Source organism: Microcaecilia unicolor, chromosome 2, assembly GCF_901765095.1.
Source record: "Microcaecilia unicolor chromosome 2, aMicUni1.1, whole genome shotgun sequence".
NCBI classification, from domain to species: Eukaryota; Metazoa; Chordata; class Amphibia; order Gymnophiona; family Siphonopidae; genus Microcaecilia; species Microcaecilia unicolor.
In genome coordinates this window covers 348,866,420-348,892,118 of record NC_044032.1, presented here as the reverse complement: position 1 = coordinate 348,892,118, position 25,699 = coordinate 348,866,420, and the positions used below count along the sequence as shown (strand labels likewise).

General features: G+C 42.3%; 1 protein-coding gene across 1 annotated transcript in view; it reads right to left on the bottom strand.

Moving 5' to 3' along the window:
* LOC115463719 (stimulated by retinoic acid gene 6 protein-like) overlaps positions 1-25,699 on the bottom strand; it is a 393,767-nt gene that overhangs the window by 293,278 nt on the left and 74,790 nt on the right. The window contains exon 4 of the mRNA XM_030194443.1: positions 6,347-6,422. Within this exon, the coding sequence (XP_030050303.1) occupies positions 6,347-6,422 (76 nt within the window). The remainder of the gene's footprint in view (positions 1-6,346; positions 6,423-25,699) is intronic.

The window sequence follows — 25,699 nt, the reverse complement described above, 5'->3', positions numbered from 1 at the left end:
TAACGGATTGCAATCCTGCAGTGCCCGCAAGGTCCCCCTGCTCCGGAAGGCACATGTGACGGCCCGTCTGAAGTTTGCCAGTGAACACCTGGATGATGCCGAGAGTGATTGGGAGAAGGTGCTGTGGTCAGATGAGACAAAAATTGAGCTCTTTGGCATGAACTCAACTCGCCGTGTTTGGAGGAAGAGAAATGCTGCCTATGACCCAAAGAACACCGTCCCCACTGTCAAGCATGGAGGTGGAAATGTTATGTTTTGGGGGTGTTTCTCTGCTAAGGGCACAGGACTACTTCACCGCATCAATGGGAGAATGGATGGGGCCATGTACCGTACAATTCTGAGTGACAACCTCCTTCCCTCCGCCAGGGCCTTAAAAATGGGTCGTGGCTGGGTCTTCCAGCACGACAATGACCCAAAACATACAGCCAAGGCAACAAAGGAGTGGCTCAGGAAGAAGCACATTAGGGTCATGGAGTGGCCTAGCCAGTCACCAGACCTTAATCCCATTGAAAACTTATGGAGGGAGCTGAAGCTGCGAGTTGCCAAGCGACAGCCCAGAACTCTTAATGATTTAGAGATGATCTGCAAAGAGGAGTGGACCAAAATTCCTCCTGACATGTGTGCAAACCTCATCATCAACTACAGAAGACGTCTGACCGCTGTGCTTGCCAACAAGGGTTTTGCCACCAAGTATTAGGTCTTGTTTGCAGAGGGATTAAATACTTATTTCCCTCTGCAGAATGCAAATAAATTCATATACTTTCCACAATGTGATTTTCCGGATTTAATTTGTGATGTGCTATCTCTCACTGTTACCAATAACCTACCCTTCAATTATGGGCTGCTCATGTCTTTGTCAGTGGGCAAACTTACAAAATCAGCAAGGGATCAAATACTTATTTCCCCCACTGTATATAGGAACATCCAGAGACAAATATTGTCAATAAACCCTACATTGGCCAATCCTCCTCACTCATATCCCTTAACACAGTTCATCTTTTCACACCTGTGAATCACATCAACATGACCTTCATTCAGTGCAATATATGTTGCAGACTTTAGTCCTAAGGCAAAACAATCTGGAACCCTAGAGCTGCCACAACTGTCTCTAAATATCTGCTATGAAAGATGAAATCAACAACCTCAGGAAGGACCTGGCTACAATTAAGGAAGCATCCAAGATGAGGGTGAATGCCTCTGTATCACAGGTCATAATTTACCAGAGCCTACTGTAAGCCATCTATTTCTCTGTTGCTTTAATCTCTGTGGCAGTGCTGGTGGTAAATCAGCTACTCAATTCCCAGCCAATTTACCACCAGCACTGCCACAGAGATTAAAGCAACAGAGAAATAGATGGCTTACAGTAGGATCTGGTAAATTATGACCTGTGATACAGAGGCATTCACCCTTCTAGATATTGCCATTATATAATTCCTTTGCTGCATTGGAGCATTATGATACTCCAAAAAGAAGTACTGATGTGAAACCAGAAACAAGGGATATAACACAATACAAGACACATCCCCAAAACAATGACAGATCGATGAAAAGCAGAAACTTCTTACTAGTAGGAAACTCCATTATCAGAGGCATTAACTTAGGAACACAGTTCAAAGGACCCAACATAATGAAGTGCCTTCCAGGATCCTCAGCTATTAGACCAAATACTGAACGTGGTCCAAGAGTAGAGTAAGGATTCTAATACCGATGTTATAATCCACCGGGGAACAAATGACCTAGCTAATAATAACAAGTTCAGCGCACAGAGAGCGATCCAGAAGCTTGGGTTATCAATAGAAATCAAACAAAATAAAACATGGAAAAGAAAATAAGATGATACCTTTTTTATTGGACATAACTTAATACATTTCTTGATTTGCTTTTGAAGGTTGCCCTTCGAAAGCTAATCAAGAAATGTATTAAGTTATGTCCAATAAAAAAGGTATCATCTTATTTTCTTTTCCATGTTTTATTTTGTTTGATTTCTATTGATAACCTTAAGAGTGGACTAACACGGCTACCCCATCTCTCTACAGAAGCTTGGGGAGAGGGAAAGGGAATTGGGATTTGATACACCGCCTTTCTGTGGTTTTTGCAACTACATTCAAAGTGGTTTACGTGGAGGGGCATAATCGAACAGAAACGCCTATCTCCATGGGCGTTTATCTCCGAGAACGGGTCCGTGAAGGGGCGGACCGAACCGTATTTTCGCAAAAAAATAGACGCCCATGTTTTATTCGACAATGTGTGAGCTGGGCGTTTTTGCTTTTCAGCGATAATGGAAAATGAAAGCGCCCAGCTCAAAAACGAATAAATCCAAGGCATTTGTTCGTGGGAGGGGCCAGGATTCGTAGTGCACTGGTCCCCCTCACATGCCAGGACACCAACCGGGCACCCTAGGGGGCACTTTTACAAAAACAAAAAAAAAGGTAAAAGAGCTCCCAGGTGCATAGCACCCTTCCCTTGTGTGTTGAGCCCCCCAAATCCCCCTCAAAACCCACTGCCCACAAGTCTACACCATTACTATAGCCCTAAGGGGTGAAGGGGGGCACCTACATGTGGGTACAGTGGGTTTGGGGGGATTGGACGACTAAGCATTAAGCAGCACAATTGTAACAGGTAGGGGGGGGATGGGCCTGGGTCCACCTGCCTGACGTCCACTGCACCCCCTAACAACTGCTCCAGGGACCTGCATACTGCTGCCTGGGAGGAGGGTATGACATTTGAGGGTGAAAATAGAAAGTTGTGAAACATCATTTTTTGTGGTGGGAGGGGGTTAGTGACCAGAGGTCATCCCCGACTCCCTCTGGTGGTAATCTGGTCATTTAGGGCACTTTTTGGGGCCTTATTCGTGAAAAAACAGGGTCCAGGAAAAGTGCCCTAAATTCTCGCTAAAATCGCATATTTTTCTTCCATTATCGGTGAAAGGCGCCCATCTCTGTTCGCCCGATAACCACGCCCCAGTTCCGCCTTCGAGACGCCTTCGACACGCCCCCGTCAACTTTGTCCGCATCCGCGACGGAGTGCAGTTGAAAGCGTCCAAATTCGGCTTTCGATTATACCGCTTTATTCGTTTTTGTGAGATAAACGTCCATCTCCCGATTTAGGTCGGAACTTGGGCGTTTTTCTCGTTCGATTATAAGCTGGATAGTATATACAGGTACTTATTTGTACCTGGGGCAAAGAAGGGTTAAGTGACTTGCCCACAGTCACAAAGATGGGACTCAAATCTTTGGTTCGGACTGCAGTGTTTTCTGAAATTATTCCTACAGGTGGAAAGGGAGAAAAGGAATGCAATAAGTGGCTCAAAGTTTGGTGTAAAGAAGGTTTCAGATACACAGGAGGATGGGGCAGTACATGGCAAAATCATAGGTTGTACTGTAATGATGGGCTACATCTTTCTATGACGGGAAAAGGGATCCTTGGGAAGAAATTCAGACAGTATATTTCTAGATATTTAAACTAGAGGGTGGGGGTGACAAAAGGCAACAAGGGGTGATATGATATAGACGTTCAAACATTTGAAAGGTATTAATCCGCAAACAAACCTTTTCCAGAGATGGGAAGGTGATAGAACCAGAGGGCATGAATTGAGGTTGAAAGGGAGCCAACTCAGGAATAATGTTAGAAAGTATTTTTTCACTGAGAGGGTGGTAGATACCTGGAATGCTCTCCCATGGGAGGTAATAGAGATGAAAACGGTAACAGAATTCAAAAATGCGTGGGACAAACACAAAGGAATTCTGATTAGAAGAATCAGATCCAAAGAAACTTAGCAGAGATTAAGTAGGAAAGTAGGTACTGGGCAGACTTCTACTATCTGTGCCCAGATAGAGGCTGAATAGATTTGGATGGGTTAGAGTAGAGTTATTCAGGGTTTTTGACAACAACTTCAGAAATTTTAGAACAAGGCCAGATTTCTACGGTCTATGACCTAAAAATGGCAAGGATAAATCAAGATCAGGTATACATATGATGTATCACTTCATACCATATGCAATGAGTTTATCTTATTGAGCAGACTGGATAGACCTAGTAGTTAAAAGTATGTATGTCGGTTTCAGAGCACATGTACTTGCAGTAAATGGAAAAGGGAAAGGGCAAGAGGAAACAGTAGGCATGAAGGTGTGCTCAGATTTCTTCTTACTGGTTGGACCACTTGGTTTACTTCTCCAAGGCTTCACTCTGAGGAAAACAAGATCAGTGCACTGGTACTGAAGCTCTGATGAGTGAGAAACAGGGCTTAAAGAGTATGAGAGTGAGAAAAGTTTCAAATGAGTGTGATACACTTCTAATGAGTGAGACTTGGCATCTCTGACATTGCTGGACTTTATATCCCCTATCCTGCCAACAACCATGGCCTAGTAAACCCCCTTTCCACACACAGATCCAACCGCCTTCCTCAACACACAAATCTCTAGTAGTCTAGTGGACCCCTTCCTTCCCTTCAACACAGAAATCCCTGGTAGTCTAGTGGACTCCCCTTTCTCTCCCCTGGACCTGACCTCCTGCTCCTGATACACAAGCCCTCGTGTATGAAGCCTATGGAATTCAAAAATGCATAGAATAAATACAAAGGAACCTTGTATAGAAGGGATGGAACCAAACAATTAGCGGTGATTAGATGGCAACAGTAATTGGGAAGCAAAGCCAGATTTCTATGGTCTGTGCCCTGATCATGGCTGGACAAATTCAGTTTTAGTAACTGGAGAACAAGGCTAGTGCCAGGCAAACTTCGACGATCTGTGCCCTGATCGTGACTGGACAGATAGGTCAGTGCTGGGCAGACTTCTACGGTCTGTGCCCTGATTGTGGCTGGACAGATTTGGATGGGCTGGAGTGGGGCTTTGATGACAATTTTAGTAGTTGGAGAACAAGGCCAGTGCTGGGCAGACATCTGTGGTCTGTACCCTGAAAATGGCAAGGACAAATCAAGATCAAGTATACATATGCCTACCCTACAGCCTTATCTTTCTTCTGTCTCATGGATTTCATAATCTGTGGATGTCGCTTTTCTTGACAGAAAACATGGGGTATCTGTACTGTTTCACATGGATCATCAGGTTAATATTCTTGAGCAAACTAAAGACAATGATGGCAGATGGCTGATACTCAAAGTGCATGTGTCCCCTCAGCAAATCATTTTAGTCAATGTTTACTCTCCAAACACAGACTCCCCAGACTTCTTTACACACCTCTTTCATAAACTATCTGAAATAGATCCACTCCCCATCTATATGGCAGGTGATTTTAACACCCCTCTAGACAAACAGATACTCAACCACTTCCATGTTGCCTACTAAAGCTAATAATACTCTGTGATCACTTATGACTCAATTTAACCTAGTTGATCCTTGAAAAGCATTACACTTGCTTTTCTTCTCCACACCACTCCTTTTCTATAATAGATTTCTTTCTAGTTTCAAATTTCCAAATCACCTCCATCCTCGATTCCAAAATACATTCTATAGTAATATCTGAGCATTCCGCCATCACTGTCTCTCTAAGTTATACAATATCCTCTCCTTCAAGATCCCTCTATTTGGAGACTAAATATAAAATTATTCACTGATGATGCTTCTCAAACTCATATACAGAATTTTATAAAGGAATTCTTTCAATTTAATATCCAGCCTGAATCTAACCTCCTTACTATATGGGAAGTGTTCAAGGTTTCCGTACAAGGTGAAATAATCTCAAATTCAGCCCACAAACACAAAGAGATTAATTCTTTACTAGATATCCTAGAGAAAGAGATTAAAGAGCATGAACAGAAAATTGAATATTGCTGGATGGCCAGTTCAGCATGGTTTAACTGGGCAGGAACACATATTGTACAGATTAGTGGCTTTTATCACATACCAACAGATGGTCTAAACACACACACACTCTCACTCTCTCACACACACACACACTAGTGTATATATTTTGCCCATATATATCATGCAATAGTCCAGATACTGGAAGACAAATGTTTGACCCATTGCTCTAAATTCCTCTACTTCCAACCAAGTCTCAATCTTCAAACCAATCTTAGGGCCCTGTTTACTAAGCCACAATGTAGGCGTGCTAGCGTTTTTAGCACGTGCTAATGCTAGAGACATCTTAGTAAACAAGGCCCTAAAATTTAAAAATACATCCCATATAATGTTAACCACCTCAGGTGTGACACATTAACCTCTACCCCCACCTCTGAGCATGAAATCAGGGGGAAATGTTAATTAGTGAGGATCCTCACACAATCATGATTGAAGAGTCTACTTGTGGACACATTCCCAATTATAGGTATGATAACTGAATTATAACTAGTACTTTAATTGAGTTAGTAGAATTTGTATTTACTTACTGCAGGTGCAAGGGAGCAGTGCAAAATTAACTCCATATCCACAGTATGTGTACAGCTGGCATTTGTCTGCTGGCTTCTGCAATACACAGATGGTACATTTATTGCAAACTTTAGAAGCATCAGGTTCAAATAATGTTAATATTACAAACATTCTTAAAGCAGGAACCTAGTCACTGCCATAGTTCAGTATTCAGCATGTGCCAAATAAGCATTACTTCATATTCAGCCCAGGTAAGCAAGGTGCCACGATCTGCACTGAACCCAGATAGTCAATGTCGGGCTGTTTCTGGTGACCGGCTTTGAATATCCTTTTTTTTTTTTGTGGCCGGCTTAAACTTAACTAGCCAAGTTAATACTCAGCGCTGGCCAGTTAAATTTATAGTGGTCAAGGATAAGCCTGCTATTTATTTGGCCGCTAACCTTAGCCAGCAAAGTGCTGAATATTTGCGGCTAGCCAGTTATAGTGCACGATATAGCTGGTTAGCTGCTATGGGCCTTATTCCATAAAGGTTATGCTCCTAAATTTATGCTCCTAAATTACGAGTATATGACCAAAATAGATTATACTAATTATCAGCGAAACCTGGATCCATGACCACAAGGACCCCATAATTTTGGATCTTTGCCCCCCAGGCTACAAAATTACCCATTGGACAAGAAAAGAAAAAAGAGGAGGAGGCCTAGCATTAATCTATAAATCTCACATCACTGTAACAGCAACCGCAGAATCTATTACACCTAAACCTGAAATCGCTTCAGTTAGAATCAACCATACCGCCCTACTTGACAACTTAAATGTTATCTTGTTTTACAGACCACCAGGTAATTGGCAAGACTGCCAATCACACCTTATGGATTTCATATCGAACACTTGTGTTTCCAACTCCAACCTACTCATAATTGGGGATATAAATATACACCTAGAAGACCCTAATGTAACCAATGTACGGGAATGCAAAGACTTCCTCCAGCTATGGGATCTCAGCTGGCCTAGAATGCAAGCCACCCATGCCAAAGGACACACAATTGACCTTATCACATACAAACTATCCTCAGACCTAAACCTTACTCTAACAGATACAAAATGGACAGAGATACCATGGTCAGATCACTATAAACTAAACATCACCCTACAATGGCAGAAAAAAGGTACACAACCCAGGCAAGATCCCACAACCTACACTACAAGAGGCCAAATCGACCCTATAACATTCTGGCAACAGATATACAACAATGAATGGACAACTCATACAGATTCCAAACACTACTTACTAAACTGGGACGACAGATGCAAGACTACACTAGACAAAATTGCACCATTACAAAAAAGGATTACACGAAGACAAAACTCAATACCTTGGTTCAACGAAGAACTGAAATTACTAAAAACACAAGTTAGGAGATTTGAGCGAGCATGGAAAAAAATGAAAGACGAACACACACTTAATGCATGGAAACAAATGCAAAGAAAATACAAATACTCAATAAGACAAACTAAAAGAGTGTACTACAAAACCAAAATAGGACCAGACTACAAAGATGCACACAAACTATACCAACTCGTGAATAAACTAATAGATACCACACCGGTTTCCACAGATAGTACAGACACCCCATTGGCAGACAAACTGGCCAAATACTTCAATGAAAAAATCATAAAACTTCGATCCACACTACCTCTCAATACCAATGACTACGAAAAATTCATGGACTGCCTGGACCCAACTCCCGGCGAATACCCAGCAGATCGAACCTGGAATAACTTCGCTCTACTAACCGAAGAAACCATCACTCAAGCAATCAACAAATTCTCCAAAGCACACTCCAAACTAGACATCTGCCCCAGTAACCTAATAAGGGTCGCCCCCAAACACTTCATAACAGACCTTACATCACACCTGAACTATATGTTACAACACGGACTCTTCCCCAAGGACAAAGGAAACATACTACTCACACCTATACCCAAAGACTTAAAGAAAAAATTAAATGACACAACCAACTATCGACCAGTAGAATCCATCCCCCTGACAGTCAAACTAATGGAAAGTATGGTAACCAAACAACTTACTAACTACCTAAATAGAGAGGTGTGGTAGCCATGTTAGTCCACTCTTAAAGGTTATCAATAGAAATCAAACAAAATAAAACATGGAAAAGAAAATAAGATGATACCTTTTTATTGGACATAACTTAATACATTTCTTGATTAGCTTTCGAAGGTTGCCCTTCTTCGTCAGATTGGAAATACTACCTAAACAAATTCACAACACTACATGAATCACAGTCAGGATTTCGATCCAACCATAGCACTGAAACAGTGATAATCACTCTCATAACCAAATTCAAACAACTAATTGCAACCGGGAACAGTATACTGCTCCTACAGTTTGACATGTCCAGCGCGTTCGACATGGTTAGCCACCAAATACTCTCGAACATCCTAGACTACTTCAGGATTGGAGGAAACGTACTAAATTGGTTTAAAGGCTTCTTAACAACAAGAACATATCAAGTAATCTCAAACTCAAAAACGTCAACACCATGGAAACCTGAATGTGGAGTACCACAAGGATCACTGCTCTCACCAACCCTGTTTAACCTAATGATGACAACATTAGCCAAATCGCTATCCAACCAAGGACTCAACCCATACATCTACGCAGACGATGTCACAATATACATCCCGTTCAAACACGACATAACCGAAATCACAATGGAAATTACACACAGCCTCCAGATAATGAACTCATGGGTGGACGCATTTCCACTTAAGCTAAACGCAGAAAAGACACAATGTCTCATCTTATCCTCACAATATAACACAAATAAACACAATACTATAAACACCCCAAACTATACCCTTCCGGTCTCAGACAGCCTGAAAATTCTGGGAGTCACAATTGACCGAAGACCATGCGAAAAACACAGCAAAGAAATTTTCTACTCAATGTGGAAACTTAAAAGGATCAAACCTTTTTTCCCAAGGGAAGTATTCCGCAGCCTAGTACAATCAATGGTGCTAAGCCATCTAGATTATTGTAATGCCATCTATGCCGGATGCAAAGAACAAATCATTAAGAAGCTTCAAACCGCTCAAAACACAGCAGCCAGACTCATATTTGGGAAAATGAAATACGAAAGTGCCAAACCCCTAAGAGAAAAACTACATTGGCTCCCATTAAAAGAACAAATTGCGTTCAAAGTCTGCACCGTGGTCCACAAAATCATCCATGGAGAAGCCCCGACCTATATGTCAGACCTTATAGGTTTGCCAATGAGGAATGCAAAAAGATCAGCACGCACATTCCTCAATCTCCATTACCCCAATCGTAAAGAACTAAAATATAAATCCACATACGCAACCAGTTTCTCCTATATCTGCACGCAACTATGGAACGCACTACCGAAGGCCATAAAAACAACACAAGACCTATCTTCCGAAAGCTACTGAAAACTGATTTGTTCAAGAAGGCATACCAATAACATCCATCCTCCATACTAAATAATAAGACGACACATGAACTAGATTACGAACTCTTATCACTTGACTGATTAACCTCTTTGTTTACTAATGATCAAGAAATACCATTCTATTCCCTATGTCAATTAAGATCTTTCTATAGCCGACGACCTAATGAATGTTACAACCCAATCTAACACTCAGGAACCATTATGCAATACCATAATGTATTCTTATCTGCCATGTATGTATGTGTCACGTCTGTGGCCGTGACCACCCTCATTCTTACCCTCTTTCTGGGAGTCAGTGGCTGTGCTGGCTTCTGCTTGTCTCTGTGTCTGTCTTAGTTTCTCTCTGGCTCTGTGTGCTGATTGCCTTACTGGACCTCACCTGTGTGGGCTATGCCTCTTCCAAGATGGCTGCCGACTCCTCTATGCCAGTATTCAAGATGGCTCCCGCTGTTCCTTCCTGTGGGCTGACTTCTCTGTGTGTCAAGCCTTTGTTTGGAGGCAAGGAGATTGCTGCAGCTGTGCCTCTGGTGTTGAAAGGCTTTATTAATCACTTAGAGCCTGCAGCCCTTGCCTGTGCATTTCGTCTAAGGGCCCTGGTATGTAGAGTGCTCTGTACACTGCTACATTGTTTGCTCTGTGTGAGTTTCTATGTTTGACTTGTTAGCTTGGGCACAGCTTTGCTTGTTAGCCTGTGTACAGCTTACTAGTTCTCCTGAGATTGCTCTGTGTATGTTTCTAGTGTATGACTTGTTAGCTTGGGCACAGCTTTGCTTGTTAGCCTGTGTACAGCTTACTAGTTCTCCTGGGTTTGCTTAGTGTATGTTTCTAGTGTATGACTGGTTAGCTTGGGCACAGCTTTGCTTGTTAGCCTGTGTACAGCTTACTAGTTCTCCTGAGATTGCTCTGTGTATGTTTCTAGTGTATGACTTGTTAGCTTGGGCACAGCTTTGCTTGTTAGCCTGTGTACAGCTTACTAGTTCTCCTGGGTTTGCTTAGTGTATGTTTCTAGTGTATGACTGGTTAGCTTGGGCATAGCTTTCTTGTTAGCTTGTGTTCAGTTTCCTAGTCTTCTTGTGTTTAGCCTGCTGGTTTTCCCGTGTGTGTTTTCTTTTGCTTCTGGAGCTCCAGCCCTTGTTCAGTCTGTTGCCAGCACTCCTTGATACTGAAGCTCCAGCCTCAGCCTTGTTCCTTGACTTGACCATTGCTTTAAACCTGCCTACTTTAAACCCGGACATTCCCTGCCTGTCTGCCTTGCTTTAGCCTAGGTACCTGGGAGCACTGCTGGATCCTGACTCCGGTTGTTCCTGTTGCTGGTCCCAGTTCTGGTTTTCCTGTAAGCCCTACCGGCTGCTCGAACCTGAGGGCTCAACCCTCGGGGAAAGGCAGCTAAGCGTAGGTGAAGCCTACTCCAGTGTGTTCCGGTCCGGTGCGTTCCAGTCCCGAGTGTTCCAGTGCAGGACTCCAGTCCGGGGTTCCAGTCCAGCCTTGTCTCTTCTCTGCTCCGAAGGTGATCTTGCCTGCCACTGCAGCTCCTTGGCAGTGGTCCAAGGACTCACGTACCCAGGGTTCCCGGGGAAGAAGCCTGACAGAATGCCAAGGTCCTCGAGAACACGACAGTATGCACCTCAATGCAATGTCTTTTGTAATTCTGATACCCGGAAATGGTAACCGCCAGTACGGCAAATGTAAGCTACATTGAGCCTGCAAATTGGTGGGAAAATGTGGGATACAAATACTACAAATAAATAAATAAATAAAATAAATTTAGGAGAATAAATTATGCTCATAAATTAGGAGCATAAACTTTAGAAGCATATATTTAGGAGCATAACCATTATAAAATAAGGTCCTATGTGCTAATACGCAATGGAAATAACCAGCTATCTTGCACTAAATATTAGTGCTTAGCCAGCTAATTGCTATTTAACCAGCCAGGAGCCACTCCTGGCCTGTTAAATAGCACTGAATATCGAGGGGGAGGGGGATATTCATATATGCTGCCATAAGGGCCAGTGAAAGAATTCACCTGAGATTCTGATCATCCCCCACATTACAAAACAGCAGTGTACAGGGAAGAATTTGCTGGATCCTCTTGGACTTTGTAAAGAGTGAATCGCTTGTTAGGACTAGGGGGCACGCAATGAAGCTGTTAAGTAGTAAATTTAAAACAAATCAGAGAACATATTTCTTCTCTCAACGTGTACTTAAACTTTGAAATTCATTGCCAGAGAATGTGGTAAAAGCAGTTAGCTTAGCAGGGTTTAAAAAAGGTTTGTTAATTTTTGAAAAATCCACAGGCCATTATTAAGATGGACTTGGAAAAATCTACTGCATATTTCTAGGATAAGCAGCATAAAATCTATTTTACTTTTGGGATCTTGCCAGGTACTTGTGACCTGGATTGGCCACTGTTGGAAACAGGCTTGATTGGACCTTCAGTCTGTCCTAGTATGGCTACGCTTATGTTCTTAACAAATTTGTTTTAAATATATACTTATTTTACTTTTGTTTTTCAGGAGTGAGCCCTGATGCAGCATTGGTGAAACATGGCCAATGTTGGCTGTGGTCCTGTTAGAGGTTAATAGCACATAAAAGTGCTGAATTCTAAAGTTTCATCAATGAGTGATAATTATAATAATAGTAATACTACTAATAAAAATTCTTTTTTAGGAAAAAGACAAAATAATATTGAGTTGGACCAATGATGAGATCAGCGAGTCATAAAGCTGTGTCCTTATGTGAAACAAGTCACTGCTGAGGTCCACAGTAATGTAATTGAGTGATTCGCCTTTAGTAGGTACCTTGAGTGGAAAAAATATATGGTTTTGGCGTTGGGGTTTGAAAAGTATCTTAACAAATTTGTAGCACATAATTGTTACTAGTACTCTAAAGTATCTGCTAAAATATGTATTAAAAAATTTGTAAAAATCATTCTGGAGGTATTTTTAGAGGTCAGTCTACTTGCATAAGACTGGGATTCAGTTCCTACAGGGCCGGTCTTAGGCAGAGGCGACCAAGGCGGCCGCATAGGGCCCCACGCTTAGGGGGACCCCGCGCAGCGTGCCTCAACTCTGCCTCCGACCGACCCCTGCTCGGACGACTGCATCACGATCCCGCTCGGCCGCCACCGCTCTGCTCCCACCACATTACGGCACGGTGCCCACCCCCGCTGTGTCCGCCATCAGCAGCCTCCCCGGACCCCGACAGTTGCACCGATGGCCCAGACAGACAGTTGCAGCGCCACCACGACGGACCCGGCTCCCGACAGAGAGTTGCAGCGACGGCTCACCCCAGCGTTTCACTTCCCGCTCAATGTCCCGCCTTCTGATGAGGTATTTCCTGTTTGGCGGGCTGGAGTCACTGAGCGGGAAAGCTGCCTGGAGCCTGGTCGGAGGTGAGCCGGTGTGCGAGTGAGTGTCACTTAAAAATAAATAAAGACAGTCAAGTGGAGCTCGAGCAAGTTTGTGCCACTGCCATTCAAAGGCAAGCCAGGTATGATGATAACTTTTCTTATAAGGAAGAAGGAAGTTTCAAACCCCTTTTGTGCCATTTTAAAGGTAAATACTATTGCAGTAGTCTATTATTCTCCCATCAGTGATTAAGTCAAAATTCAGTGTTTTATGAAGGGCAGTGACAGGAAAAGATCAAGAGGTTAGCTAAAGTGGTGCGTGAATGTGAGGGTTGGGGACAGGGGCAAGTGGAGAGGGCTACTAGTAGTGTCGGACTTTACTGTTAATTTGCCCAAAGTTATTGAAAACCTAAAGAATCCCAAGTGGGCAGACTAAAAATTGTCCATCTAAAGGTACTTATCTTGCTAAGCTGGCCAGATCATGTGTATTTAGGAGAATTTGAGTTTCCAAAGCAAATAGCATTGTAGCCTCAAGAAAGAGGGGCATTTCTCTAAGCATGTTCAGCTTAGGAGAGGAAAAGAGCACATATAAAATCAATTTCCAAGGAACCTTTTTAAATTAAAAATATGGGAATTTGAAAGTACTGGATCTTTTCTTAGTATTTTTCCTTTACTCTCCTTTGTTATTTTTTATTTTGTTACATTTGTACCCCACACTTTCCCACTCATGGCAGGCTCAATGCGGCTTACATGGGGCAATGGAGGGTTAAGTGACTTGCCCAGAGTCACAAGGAGCTGCCTGTGCCTGAAGTGGAAATCGAACTCAGTTCCCCAGGACCAAAGTCCACCACCCTAACCACTAGGCTACTAATTGTAGTGGACTTGAACTGAATTTCTGGGGAGGGGGGGGGGGTTCATGATAGCATTGGGTTTATTATTTCAATCAGTTTTTTTGTACAAGTTTAGCTTCATTTGTCTTTATTTGAAATTGCATAAATAAAAAATTTTCTAAAAATGGAATAATCTTATCAATGGGGTGGAGCTAGGGTGGGGACGGAGCTATGGTGGGGCCCCATCAAATTGGTCTGCACAGGGCCCCGCACTTGCTAAGACCGGCCCTGAGTTCCTGAGTCCAGATCCCATCACTTGGGCTAACCAAGGTTAGGAGAATGGTGGAAGCTGTGCTCAAGGCTAATCCCTAGGATGGATCTTTAGATATTGCTCTCAGGAAGTCCCATGGTTCAAAAGATTACCTACTGCAGTGTTTCCCATCCTTTTCAAACCCAAGGTACACCTGCATTAAGCAAAATGCTGTATGGCATATCAGCCTCCACAGGGTCAATGGCTCATATGACCAAAAGAAGAGCTAAGGAAGCTCTGAAAACTCCACCAACCTTTTTTCTATGTTTGAAAATAAATGTGTGTGTGTGTGGGGGGGGGGGGGGATTGTGAAATGGCAGCAACCTGAACCGATGTCTTCAGCCCTGGCTCCATTCCTGACCATCTGAAAACCTGATAAAATTGCTATTATAGGGACTATCAACCCTTGCTTTGTAGTGAATGGCGTTAGAGTGAACTTGGAATCCTTGACTGGGAGGTATGCCAATGAAGCCACAGCGCACTGCATGAGAGAAATTGAGAGAGTCCATGGGCAAGATGGTGACAGAGCAGGCAACTCACCCATACATCACTCTGCAGGAGGAAGAAGTAAAAATCTTATTAAAAACTACTCCATGCCCGTCTGGAATAACCCTAAGTTCACAGTTGGTAAAAAGCAGGTTTCCTGGTCTCACTGGCAACGAATCGGTATATGGCAACTTGGTCATTTTGTTGATTTAAATACTCATACCTGGAAGCCGTTTTCAGCTATGCAGGCTGACTTCCCCTTATTGAACTCCCATTTCTATCAGTGGTTACAACTTAGCTCCATGTTGAAAAAAAGCGACTTACAACTTACCATGCTGCTTCATTCCCCTGACCTTGTTGATGTAGCCACGTCTTCAGTCAACAAGACATGTTGCATCGCACGTTTACACTTTCTTTTTACGTAAATCTTCCATTACATGTCTGGGCTTGCGTAGATGTTGGGAACAAGATATTCAGTAGCCCATTTCTGATAGCAGTTGGATGCAGCTCTGGCGCTCAGTGTTTCAGGTCTGTGGCCATCATGCAGTCCCTTTATTTTTTTATGCACCGGTCCTTATGGACGCCCCTCAGGTCGCATACCATTAATCCATCCATTCCCAGTTTATGTTGGTGTATGCCTTCAATCATTTTGGACTGATGTCTGGTTCACTTTAACAGATATATTTCATTTCAATGGTCCCATGCTGTATAAATATGTGTTGCTCAGAGACCAATGTTCTTACTTGTTAATACTTTGCTCACTTTAGCCTTGAAAGTAGTTTTTGGGCACTGGAAGACCCTGGGTCAAGTCACATATCAAGAATGGTGGAATTTGGTATTTCAGACTTATAAATATGATACCTTTCTGGCTAAAAAGTCATGTCGCTATATCACTTATAAGGAGACGTGGTCTTTTTTATTGTCCTACTTTACAGATGATTGATGAGAAATGTTTTTCTTTTTTTCCTCTCCACTCTCTCACTCTTCTGTCCTTTACATGATGTTTGCAATTTGTATGCTGTTGTACTGTTACACTGAATTGTCTTCTGTTATTCTCTTTTAAATTTAATAAAAATATTACGACCAAAAAAAAAACTACTCCAAAAATTTGGAAGACAAACTCTCAAAGCCACATGCCTCAATAGATGAAATAAAAGAAAATTTGGATGGGAAAGGTGCAGTACCTGAAACAAGTAGAGGAGCAAGGTGGAGGCCTGCTCGCAGGCTTTAGAGAACCAATGTAAAAATAAATTAGTGGAGCAAGTCAACAAACAGGAAAATTGAATCACAGGCATTCCAGAATCAGTGACTGATAAGGAGTTGTGGCCATTGATGGAAATGTGGCTACCAGAGACCCTAGGCTTCAACATGGAGCAAATGCCTTTAAAGGTTGAGTGGGTGCACTGCATAGGGGTCCACCAGGAGCACAGGAGAAGGCCCAAACCTATGATTGCATGGATGCTCAACTACACAGATAAAAGTAAGCTGCTGGACATGTACAGAGATCACAAGTCACTGGAGTATAAGGGCAATAAACTGCTGCGCTTTCAGGACTTTTTGGTGAGAGTTACAGAGCAAAGGAAACCAGGCATCATACTGTGCACGGCTATACTAGCGAGGTCTGAGGTTCCATTGCAATACCCAGTGAGAACGAAAGTAACCTATCACAACCGCAATTTAATTTTTACCACATCTGATGAATAGAGGTTTTATGGAGCGTCTTCCACAATAGCAAGCACTGTTGAGATAATGACTAGGGGAGGTGTGTTATAAGTTCTATTCCAGATGGGACTGTTTTGATTTTGTTTGTACTGTAGTGTCTGTTTAAACTGTGTCTGCAGAATGAATGATTCCAATGGGGTCCTTGAGAGAGAAATGCAGCACTGAGTGTTCTCCCACATGTATATAATAGCAACATCCCTGACAGGTAGGCCCAGATGTAGCTTATCAGATAACTTCTTGCCCCACTTCATAGTGGGAACCTAATGTGCCACAATTTTGAAAGGGGTCTTAAAATATGCCATGGGAACCGCTACTGTCGGGTCATCAAAAGTCTCTTCTCATACATCTCTTGGCGCAACCCTGATATCATTTTCATCGCTTTCCTCTGGACCACATCAATTCTTCTTAGCAAGACACAGCCTCTAGAACCAAACACAATATTCCAGGTTGAGAAGTCTTTGATCTTCCCAGCTCACCTTGTTGAAGCTTCCTTCTTTATCTTCTGTTAAGCTGATGTCTACCAGGACATATGTGTTTTCTTACTTTGGTCCTTTGCTCTGGAATCAGTTACCAGTGGATATATGAAGCTTGACTAATTATTTACAATTCTGAAAAACTGTAAAGACTTGGTTCTATACTCATAATTTTGTCTGAAAAATATTACCAGTATATAATGCAAAAATGATCAATTACAATTATGCATTGCATTTTATTTGTTTTCTTTATTTTTAACTGTTTCTAAAATTGTAATTTCTTGCTGTATGTTTTTTTTTAAGTAACTAAGTAAACCGCTTTGGTGCCTTTTTGTGTAAGGCGGTATATAAAGTGAATATATCAAACCAAATCAACTTGTACAAAGGTATTAACACCTTCCTTTTTCTGCTGGTGCAAACCATTGTGCTTAGCGACTGTTCCCCTGAAATGAACCCTGAAAATAGTGGTATGGATAATATGTAAGGGACAACGGGACAGTGTTCTTGTTCTGGCTGCATTTAACTAGGCAGATGTGTGCAGCACAGAGAGCACTTTTGAAGGAAATCACCCTGTGCAGCTTGTACTGAGAAACTTTTGTGCCAGACCAAAATATAGCAGCAGAATTCATTGAGTCAATGTTAAAATGTTATTTTGGGGGAGGGATCAGGGGAAACAAGTCTGACATGTTGGAAAGGTGGTGGAGTGAATGGAAGATGGGGAAGACAGGAGGTATTGTGGGAGAGTGCTTGGTGTAGGTATGTGAGAGAGCTGGATTGAGAGAGCATATATGGAAGGCAAAGGGATTTGTGTGGGAGGAGAGGATGGATGGGATGTGGGGGGGGGGGGGTTAGAGTGAAGAGTTTTATAACTAATACCAGAAATGGTGGGGAAAAGGGGATGGGAGGGCATGGGGAGACAAGGATACTAATACATGGATGGGGGCAGAATGGATCTGAGGAGTTTCTGCTGGGAGACCTCTGTATCTGTATTTGTGGATTCTAATGGTTAATACAAAAATAACAGCACTTAAAGTGTCAGGAGTGAACTCTCCAGCAAATTACACTAAAATTCTGGGACATTTGAAAAAAACAAAACACAGATTTCATATTTCTGTAGGAAATACACTTAGCTGTCAAAGCACCTCAAACTACAGAGGGACTGGATGGGGGAACTAGATTTCCCCCTTTTTAATAGTAGACAAAGAAAATTTGCCATATTAATTCATAAAATTATTGCATTGGTTACACTGGCTGCATCTAATAAGGCCAGTGCTGGGCTGGCTTGTACAGTCTGAATCCCACATACAGCAATCCGGTTTAGGATGGGCTGGAGAGAGCTTTGACAGAAACTCTAATAATTTGGAACGTGAGGACAGTGCTGGGCAGACTTTTACAGTCTTTGTCCCGCAAATGACAAGACAGGTTTGGATAGGCTGGAGTGGGCTTTAACGGCAACTCCAGTAGTTGGTACACAAGGTCAGAGTTGGGCAGACTTCCATGGTCTATGTCCCAGAAACACCAAAGAAAGACCATGATCAGGTATATAATATCACGGTCATTGTTGATTTAATCTTGATTTGAGAATGAATGTGACTGTTGGGCAGACTGGATGGACCATTCAGGTCTTTATCTGCCGTCACTTACTATGTTACTATGTATATAAAGTGATGCAAGACCAAGAAGGCTGCTTTGTTATCATGGCAGGACAGCTTGAAGGAAGAATGTAGGGGATCTGTAACATTTACACTCCTAACTTATACCGTCAAAAGTTTTTCCCCCATTTGGTGGTGCTATCGTTGCCATACATGGGCTATTCAAGGGTTATAGGTGTGGATTTCAACATTATTAGTGACCTCACAACAGTCTGCAGGCCCTCCAGAAAGAAAGCAGGTGACATTGACAGTAAGGGGGTGAACTTTTTAATGACAGATTTGTGGAGATTATTACACGTTGATAAGTCTGATTATGGGGTCCTTTTACTAAACAGCTATATGCACTACCGCATGCTTCCTGCATGCCAAAATGCATTACCACAGGGTGCACTAGGGGGGCAGAGAGTTGGCATACACACAAACCAACCAATTAGCGCATGGTTAGTGCACGAGCCCTTCCCACCTACTAAATAGGTATTGGCACGGACTCATGTGCTAATAGCCATATGTTAAATTAGCACCTGGCCATTAATAGACAAAATGGAAATGCAACCATTTTACAGCCATGCTAAAAGTAGCCTCAGCAGATGGGAAAACCAGAGCACATGGCCCTTTTTAGTGCAGCTTAGTAAAAGAGACCCTACATGTTTTATTCCAGTCCTCTTAAACTTTATGTGACACTAGTTTACCTTCTTAATGATCAATTATTGTTTCCAGAACTGGGGCAAACAGGTATAGAAGAGGTCACCATTTCAGATTAGTCGTTGTGGTGGATAACCCTTGTCTGGCAGCAATATTGGACACATATTACTTGGACAATGAGCCCTACTCTATTTAAATAAAGATTTCAAAGTTATTTGAGGCAAACTTGCTCAGAATATGAAAGGGATAATGCTACTTGAGGGGTGATTTCACAAGCATACGCAGCAGCCATGAAAGCAATGTTGGGGAAAGATTATATCATATACAGTGAGAATCAGAAGAAAAAGGGACAGGGAACTTGCCAACCATCCCTCAGAAGGATCACATTGTGGGTCTGTGAGATGCTGATAGCAGTGACTAGTAGTGAAAGGAAAGCTAAATGTTTTTCTTGATCTGAGGGCAGTTAGGGTTATACAGTTATATACATACAACCTCCACTGGAGGGGCAACAAGACAGGAGAGCTTCTCGCAATTTACTTAAACAATATACAGCCAAGCAGTATGTCACATGGATAAAGGGCAGCTGGGTCACTTATACACCATTGAGAGTGAAATACTAAGAGAATTTTCAATTTTCTATGAAAATCTGTGAGATAGCCCAAAAGGAGACACTTTGTCAGGGTTTGGAGTTGACTACACTGATGCAATAACAGTTACGACAGTTAAAATGGCCTATAATGGAGCTAGAAATCCCCAAACTATAAAAACTTTGAATGGCAAAGACGCCGGGTCCTGATAGATTAGGCCTCAAATTTTACATGATTATGGGAGATTTATAAGGAAGATCATTTAGGGAGAAGTACAAGGCAGTGCACAAGCAACGCTCACTGGGAACCGTGACAAATAATGCTTACATAGTTGTACTTCCAAAGCCAAGAAGGGACACTGAACTGTTAGGTTCTTATAGGCCTATATAATTACTCAGTCAGGATTTTAATACAGGCATCAATATTAGCACAGAGATTAAGGTGCTCATTTTCAAAGCAGATGGACTTCTTAAAATGCACATCTGCTAAAAATTCAGAGGGGCCCTGTACAAAGGTACGCTAAAATTGGCCTACGCAATTTTTAGCGCAGCTGTAAAATGGCTACAGTTTTTTTTCCATTAATGGTTATGTGCTAATTTCATAATTAGTGTGTGGCCATTGCTGCATGAGCCCTTACCGCCACCTATTTTGTAGGCGGTAAAGGCTCATGCCCTGACCTCGTGCTAATAGGTGGCATATGGCGATTTACATGCATTAACTGATCAGCGCAGGGCATGCCTACCCTCTACATGGCATGCCACTCCTAGAACTACAGCGAAATGCCTGAGCATGTCCCATGGTATAGTTTTTTAGCGTGCGGTAAGCATGCTTAGTGGAGCCCCTGAATTTGGATGTTTCACACTGCAGTTCATCCAAATAGCAAGGGACATGTTGTGGGTGTGTTGTGAGCGTGTTTTGGGCAGGACTAGGGAGGGCCCAAAAGTAGGACATCTGACAGCAATTTTTGAATAGGAAGAAACGTCTGTGTCTAAAAAGGAGGGCATTTTTATCTAGACCTGTTTCAGTCACGTCCAAACAACTGACTACCAGAGGAATTAAGGCATGACCCCTCCTTAATTCCCCAGTGACAGTGGCGTAGCTAGGGGGGGGCGCAGGGGGAGCGGTCTCTCCCCTAAACAATCTTTTCCTCCCGGTCGCTGTGCTACCTTTTGAGTCTGCAGCAGCCTGGAGGAACTGCGAGCATCCCTTCCCTGCCCCTGACTGGGTGACCTACACGCAGCCAAACCCCCGCCTTCGCGTTGAGAGGAACTCCTTACATACAGCGTTGATTGAGAGATAGGGTTCGCAATTACGTGAAGACTGCTTGCACTGTCATGGTGCAATCCTCCACCCACCTTGTGAATGCCACTCAAGTGCTCCTGCCGCCTCTCTGCCAATTTCCCTCCTCGCCCCTCCCACCAAAGATGTAACTTCCTGTTTGGGAGGAATCAAGCAGAGGAAGGAAACCAGCAGATGCACCACTGGCGCGCATAGGGCTATGGCCTCGCACATGCCTTCATTTTTGTTGCAGCCAAGTAGTAGTAGTAGAGGTCGACCGTCGAACTCAAAACATTGAAAGGCAAGCCACCGTTGTAGCCGTCTTTTACCTTTTGCCTGTACTGTCTCCCTTTTCTCTGCTCCCCACAGCTGTTAACTCAAAGCAAGCAAATCTAGGAGGAGCTGCTGTATCAACATTGTTGATTTTAATTGCTGGTAGCATTTTTATTTGATCTTCTTTTCTTATATTTTTAAGCATGCCGGCTTGTGCAGCATAGTTATGTGTATACAGAGGATGTTTTGGTTTCATGGGTTAGAGTACTGCTTTCTTCTAAATCATGTCATTTGGAGGGGCTGGCTATAAGGACTCCCTGTATTCATGTAGAGATGTTTTCAGGTGCTTAACAATCAGACTTACTATTTAGTATAATTTTTAAAAAAACAATTAATTAGGTTGAAACCTGGGAGCATTTAACATCTTTTTTTCCTGTGTCTACATCAAAAGATTATGGCATGTGGGAACTTGCTCCTTTTGTTTGTGGATTGCAGTGGTATATTATAAAAATGCACTTGCCTTTTTTATTACTACTATTTCACGGAGAGGGATTGAATAATGAAGGGAGGGAGTCCTTCATGCAGAAGTTCTGTCCAGTCAGTCTAAATGTGCTAACATCGTCCTGTTCAGCACACTATTAGCTGCCAAGTTAATACTAAGTTAATTATATTCAGTGGAAAATAAATCTGTTGGCTCAGGCTGCTTACTACTGAATAATACACCATTGTTTCATTATTGCTACTAACTATTACATATTTATTTAATCCTTAAATGCAAAGGTGAATGAATCCTAAGGGCGGTTGAACAATTAGGTATAAACTGTTGTTTCTGATTTCACTTGTTTTGGACTGCTTTGGGTCCTGCTGATCTGTACATCTGTTGTCTAGAATTTTAGAAGATGGAAATGAGAAAATAAAAAGTTTTGGATGTACGCTGTAGAATTTGAACAGAACATAAGAGATTTTTCTCAGACTTTTTTTTGATTGATTAAAGAATAAAACGGAAAAAAAAAACCCAAAAAAGTGACAAGAATAGATCTATTAAAAATATAAATATTGGGAAGGTTTTTTGCCAATGATGGAGAAGATCGTTTGATCAAGTTAGCTCTTTAAACATTTTCATGCTGTGGATTTTTTTAATGTTGCTCTGTTCTAGTGAAGTTGTTGTTTTGCAACGTGTGTATAGTTGCCTGTTCTGGTGTGTGCACGTGATAATATTTGAATAACTGTCTATACTTATGGCTATGATTTCAGGACAAGTGGCATCACTAAAGTTTTAAATCCCAGTTAGTATATAAGCTAATCTCAACTTACTTCCATGATATAACTGAATTCTATGGTTATGGCACAAGGAAAGCAAGTTTGATCCAGTGAAGACTAACTCAAAATAACTTGTTCTTTAGTTGGGCTCTGGTATTACCATAGTGAAAATGCGACCATACCATGCCTCTGTGGTTATGCTCCACTAATAAGTTAAACAATTAACTGACTTTCTTGAAGGATTATATAAACTTTGGATCCATGACTAGGGATACAAACATACACTTATTTATTCAACATCACAATTCCTAATGTACAGCCACAAAACAACCTTTTAGGGTTGATAGTGTTCACAATCAGTTCCTTTTATTATTGACCTGATAGAGAGAAGAGTTTTCATTTTTGGCACAGTATATGTCATCACAGGAACAAAATATAAGAAAACCAATGGACTACATTATGGATTTATAGCCTGTTTAGTTATGTTTAAACAGAAGAAATCTGCATGAAACAAAATATTTCTTTTTAACTTATAAAACCACTTGTCCCTGAAACGTCTCTCAAAACAGAATAATCCATTTGTGTATCTACAATGTAAAAACTTCTACAAAACAGATGAAGTGAAGATGTGATTTCATATATCCCAATGAAAGAGTTTAATTTTACTTCCATTTAAATTCAGTATATTCCATCTTTATAACACCAGCTCTGGAACTCTTTGCCGGAGGATGTGGTAACAGCTGTTAACGTTCTAGGTTTAAAAAAGGTTTGGACAAGTTCCTGCAGGAAAAGTCCATAGTCTGCTATTGAAACAGACATCGGAAGCAACTGCTTGCCCTGGGATTTGTAGTATGGAATGTTGCCACGATTTGGGTTTCTGCAGGTACTTGTGACTTGTCTTGGCCACTGTTGGAAACAGGATACTGGGCTATATGGACCACTGGTCTAACCCAGTATGGCTACTCAGTACGCTTATGTTCTAAGTCAGCAGTTCAGGAAAAAAAATACAGAGGTACACAGCTATTTGATAGTGGGGACATAAAATGAAAGATCAATGCCAGACAGATGCAGATAAGGAAAGGAAGAAGAAAAGAGGAGAGAGAAGTGGAAAGGCCAACCTGGAACGTGGAAAAAAAGAGACTAGGACCAACCCAATTAGAAAATTAAATTCCCAGACAACAAAGGTAGAAAAGAAAAAAATTATTTTTATGTAATACTATGTAAGGACTGAGATGTACCTGCTTTGTAAAATGTACATTTTTTCTTTCTTGTATTTTTATTTTGCAAAGTACAGGAGAAAATGCATTCTGTTTCTCTTTTACCAGTATTGCACTGAGTCTGGCTTTCTTGGGCAGAGTGGAAGGGGGTCTCTATTTCAACTTCTGTTTGGATGTTTTTTGTGGCTCCTTATTCTGTAGTCTGTCCATGTTCTGCATGTGCGACTGAGATGAAGGATTCTGCTAGCATGTGGTGTCTGTGTAGGAATGTGTAACAGTGCAGCTTGTTCCAGTTTCCCAACAGTAGGTACGTTGGTGCTCTACAGTCCAGTGTAATATATATAGCACTGTCTTTTCATAGGTGAGTTAGGGCTGTTATGGTGTGGTAAGTTTGGTGTTCTAGGGCAGTTTCCCAAATTGGACCTGAAGTACCCCCTTGCCAGTCAGGTGTTCAGGATATCCACAATAAATATGCATGAAATTGATTTGCATATACTGCCTTCATTACATGCAAATTCATTGTGGATAGCCTGAAAATCTGAATGGCATGGGGGTAATCCAGGACCACCCAGGGAAACTACTCTAAGGCCCAGTGTAATATTTATAGCACCGTCTTTTCAAAAGTGGGTTAGGGCTATTATGGTGTTGTAAGTTTTCAGTATAGGTTTTGGGTGTCATTTTGCAGAGTTTTGAGTTCTATTTGTCTGGTCCTATTTGAAAGGAGGCTGGGCCGCCTTTGGTGGCACTTCTCACACAAAATAAAAATGCTCAGGACTAGTGGTCTCCACATCCTGTAGAGTCACAACACAAACAAAAGCCCATCTGGTTTAAATAAAGAGTCCACCAATGGAAGGAGTATATATGTGCTGTTCCTGGGGTGATGGTCACAATTTTAATATTTTTACTTGTAGTTAAGAAGACAGGTTGCCTGCACTGGCCAGTCCAGGGATCTCTTCTGCATCCTGTCTCCTGATGTAACTTCCTGTTTCCTTGTAGGCAAGATGCAAAAGAGACAGCCTGTATTAATCATTGCCCGCCACAGCCACTGCACGTGAGAAGAACACAGGCACTGCTGTCTAGCTGACACCAACCGGTGCCTATTTTATAAAAGTTTGCTCCCCCTGATGTCAAAACCTGACTATGCCTCTGCTCAGTGATTGCTGTCCCCCTCCCTCTCCCCTAAAAGTGAAACTGAAAAGAAAACAAGGATCTACCCTGTTTCCCCGAAAGTAAGACATCCCCTGAAAATAAGACCTAGTAGAGGTTTTCCTGAATTGGTAGATATAAGGCCTCCCCCGAAAGTAAGACCTAGCAAATTTTTGTTTTAAAGCAGGGCTGCTGAGAGCCGGACAAGGCCGCCCCCCCCCCCACCCGAGGTCGCCGGGACCCCCTCCGTCGCTCCCGGAACTAACCTTAAACGCCTCCTTTCACCTTCGCAGCAAGCAGCAGCAGGGCAGACCTCTCCTTCCTTCCGTGCCCCGCCTTCGCGGACGTTACGTCAGGCAAGGGCGGAACACAGAAGGAAGGAGTGGCCTGCCCTGCTGCTGCTTGCTGCGAAGGTGAAAGGAGGCGTTTAAGGTTAGTTCCGGGAGCGACGGAGGGAGGGTGGAGCGACCCCGATCCAACCCCGATGTGTCCCCAAAAAATAAGACAGCCCCTGAAAATAAGGCCTAGTGCATTTTTGAGGGCGAAAATTAATATAAGACAGTGTCTTATTTTCGGGGAAACACGGTATGTCAGCTGCAGGTATTAGGGCCATTCTGAACAAAGGAATAATCAAATCAAAGGAGTAGCTTTGTG